Source organism: Trichosurus vulpecula, chromosome 6, assembly GCF_011100635.1.
Source record: "Trichosurus vulpecula isolate mTriVul1 chromosome 6, mTriVul1.pri, whole genome shotgun sequence".
Taxonomy (NCBI): Eukaryota; Metazoa; Chordata; class Mammalia; order Diprotodontia; family Phalangeridae; genus Trichosurus; species Trichosurus vulpecula.
In genome coordinates, this window is record NC_050578.1 from 52,581,763 (window position 1) to 52,584,758 (window position 2,996).

A 2,996-nucleotide genomic window follows, 5' to 3' on the forward strand; every position below is an offset into this window, starting at 1 on the left:
TGGATAGTGCTTTTCATTATAGGCCCTTTGGAATTATCTTAGATAGGGGTGGGGAACCTGGGGCCTCAAGGCCCCATGTGGCCTCTAGGTCCTTAAGTGCAACCCTTTGATTGAATCCACACTTCATAGTCAGTCAAGGGGCTGCACTTGAGGACCAAAGGGGCCTCAAGGGCAAACGTTCCCCACCCCTAGTCTTTGATCATTGTCTTGATGACAGTGGCTAAGTCTTTCACAGGTCATCATCCTTGCAATATTGCTGTTACTGTGTACGATGTTCTCCTGGTTCTGTTCACTTCACTTTTCATGAGTTCATGTAAATCTTCCCTTGTTTTTCAAAATACTGTTTTTAAAAGCATAAAATAAATTACATATCATGACAAAAGAAGTCAGACTGAAATGAGGTTATCAACAAATTTTTTTTTTTTGAAGTTCATGGGCCCCAGGATAGAACCCTTGTTATATATCCACACCAGGATCAGTACAGAATAAGTCCTAGGTCAATAGAGAGGTACTGAAATCTTTTGGCTTTTAAGGGAACCTGGATCAAGAAGCAGCAGCTTCTGGGAAGAGTTAAGGAAAGGTTGGCAGTGGAGCACTCTATAAATAGGAGAGAGAGATGAGCCAGATGCTTCTCCCTGGCAAGTTCTGGGACTTCCCATGTGGTAGAATCCTATAAGAAATGGCAGGAGCACTAAATCTCAAAATAAGTTGTGGTAGCAAGGGAATACTAAGAAAAAACCACTGTAAGGAAGGTGAGGAGTAAACTGCAATAAGATTTTTTTTTTAAAAAAAAAGACAATATCTGATTATGGAAAAGAAGAGGTTTTTTGTTTTTTGTGGTTTTTTTTTTAAAGAATGCACTCAACCACAAATATCTAGCAAAAAGTTATGTGTGAGCAGTCTGCGCACCCGATCTTTTTACCCTTCTGTGTGTGTTTGTCTCCGTCGCCGCAGCCGTTACCATGAGGGAGATCTTGCACCTCCAGGCCGGGCAGTGCGGCAACCAGATCGGCGCAAAGTTCTGGGAGGTGATCAGTGACGAACATGGTATCGACCCCACCGGAACCTACCATGGGGACAGCAACCTGCAGCTGGAGAGGATCAACGTGTATTACAATGAAGCCACCGGTGGGAAATATGTGCCCCGAGCAGTCCTGGTCGATCTTGAACCTGGAACAATGGACTCTGTCCTTTCTGGACCTTTCAGACAGATTTTCAGGCCAGACAGCTTTGTCTTCGGCCAGAGTGGTGCTGGAAACAACTGGGCGAAAGGCCATTACACAGAAGGTGCGGAACTGGTTGACTCAGTATTAGATTTTGTAAGAAAAGAAGCAGAAAGTTGTGACTGTCTCCAGGGCTTCCAGCTGACACACTCTCTGGGTGGTGGGACTGGGTCTGGGATGGGCACTCTCTTAATCAGCAAGATCCGGGAAGAGTACCCAGACAGAATCATGAACACTTTCAGCGTTGTACCCTCCCCCAAGGTATCGGACACTGTAGTAGAGCCCTACAATGCAACCCTCTCAGTACACCAGCTTGTAGAAAACACAGATGAAACCTATTGTATTGATAATGAAGCCCTCTATGATATCTGTTTCAGAACCCTGAAATTGACCACTCCCACAAATGGTGACCTGAACTACCTGGTGTCAGCAACCATGAGTGGCGTCACCACCTGCTTACGCTTCCCAGGGCAGCTTAATGCTGACTTGCGTAAGCTGGCAGTGAACATTGTCCCCTTTCCCTGTCTGCACTTCTTTATGCCTGGCTTTGCTCCACTGACTAGCCGTGGTAGCCAGCAGTACCGTGCTTTAACTGTGCCAGAGCTCACCCAGCAGATGTTTGATGCAAAGAACATGATGTCTGCTTGTGACCCGAGGCACGGGCGCTATCTTACTGTGGCAGCAGTGTTCAGAGGCCGTATAGACGAGCAAATGCTCAATGTTCCAAACAAGAACAGCACTTACTTTGTTGAATGGATTCCCAACAATGTGAAAACGGCCGTTTGTGACATCCCACCCCAGGGCCTGAAAATGTCTGCCACCTTCATTGGTAACAGTACTGCCATCCAAGAGCTATTTAAGCGCATTTCTGAGCAGTTTACAGCCATGTTCCGCGGAAAGGCTTTCTTACATTGGTATACTGGAGAGGGCATGGATGAAATGGAATTCCCTGAAGCAGAGAGCAACATGAATGATTTGGTGTCTGAGTATCAGCAGTATTAGGATGCCGCAGCTGAGGAGGAGGGAGAATTTGAGAAGGAAGCTGAAGAGGAGGTGGCATAAAGCTGGGCATCACTCTGTAAATTATGTTGAAAGCTGTATGAACTCTTTTTATTCACTCACAAACTTGTTTTTCTCATGTTTGTGTCTCGCGGTGTTCTGCACTTGCTGTTTTCCTGTTCTTTGACATCAAATACTGTACAGATAACACCATTAAAGCATTTTTCATACTGAAAAAAAGTTATGTGTGAGTACTGTAGTCAATACTAGTGATCCAACAATAAATCATACAGTTCATAATCATAGCTAGCGTTTTTATAGAGTATTTAAAGTTTCACAAAGCACTTCTCATATGTTATTGCATTTGATTCTCACAACAACCCAGTGAGGCAGGTGCTATTAACATCATCCCCATCTTACAGATGAGGAGGCTGAGGCTGAGAAGTCAAATGACTTACCCAGGGTCATACAGCTAAGTAAGATTTTGAGACAGGATTTGAACAAAGTCCTCCTGTCTTTAAGTTCAAGATTCTATCCTTGGTATTACATGGTTGCTCATAAGAGGCAGGAATCTTGGAAACCTTTACTCCATGAAAGACTCAAGTCCTGTGACACTAAAGCCCCCTGCCACAACTTTCCCTCTCAACTTTCTGCCTTTAAGGAGCTTATTTTTGGCTGAGGTCCACACCTCAAGGCAGGATGATGGATATAACACTCCTATTACCATGATATGAGATAGAGACAATGGAAACATCCGAACAAAGTGCTCCAGAA

At 44.5% G+C, this 2,996-nt stretch overlaps 1 protein-coding gene across 4 annotated transcripts; it reads left to right on the forward strand.

The window, feature by feature from the left end:
* The first annotated feature begins 929 nt into the window (after positions 1–929).
* On the forward strand, positions 930–2,225 carry LOC118853228 (tubulin beta-4B chain-like). 4 transcript variants are annotated; one of them, XM_036763228.1, is made up of 2 exons: positions 930–1,499; positions 1,536–2,225. In XM_036763228.1, exons 1-2 carry the CDS (start codon positions 963–965, stop codon positions 2,223–2,225), a joined length of 1,227 nt encoding a protein of 408 aa, XP_036619123.1. In that variant the 5' UTR covers positions 930–962. The 4 variants fall into 4 exon arrangements, with proteins under 4 accessions (XP_036619123.1, XP_036619125.1, XP_036619122.1 ...); XM_036763230.1 differs by having other exon boundaries at positions 930–1,128; positions 1,225–2,225; XM_036763231.1 differs by having other exon boundaries at positions 963–999; positions 1,123–2,225.
* Positions 2,226–2,996: the final 771 nt, after the last annotated feature.

What these genes read in the sequence shown, in the direction of transcription:
- LOC118853228 (XM_036763227.1), top strand. Translation starts at nt 963, where the DNA reads ATGAGGGAGATCTTGCACCTCCAGGCCGGGCAGTGCGGCAACCAGATC.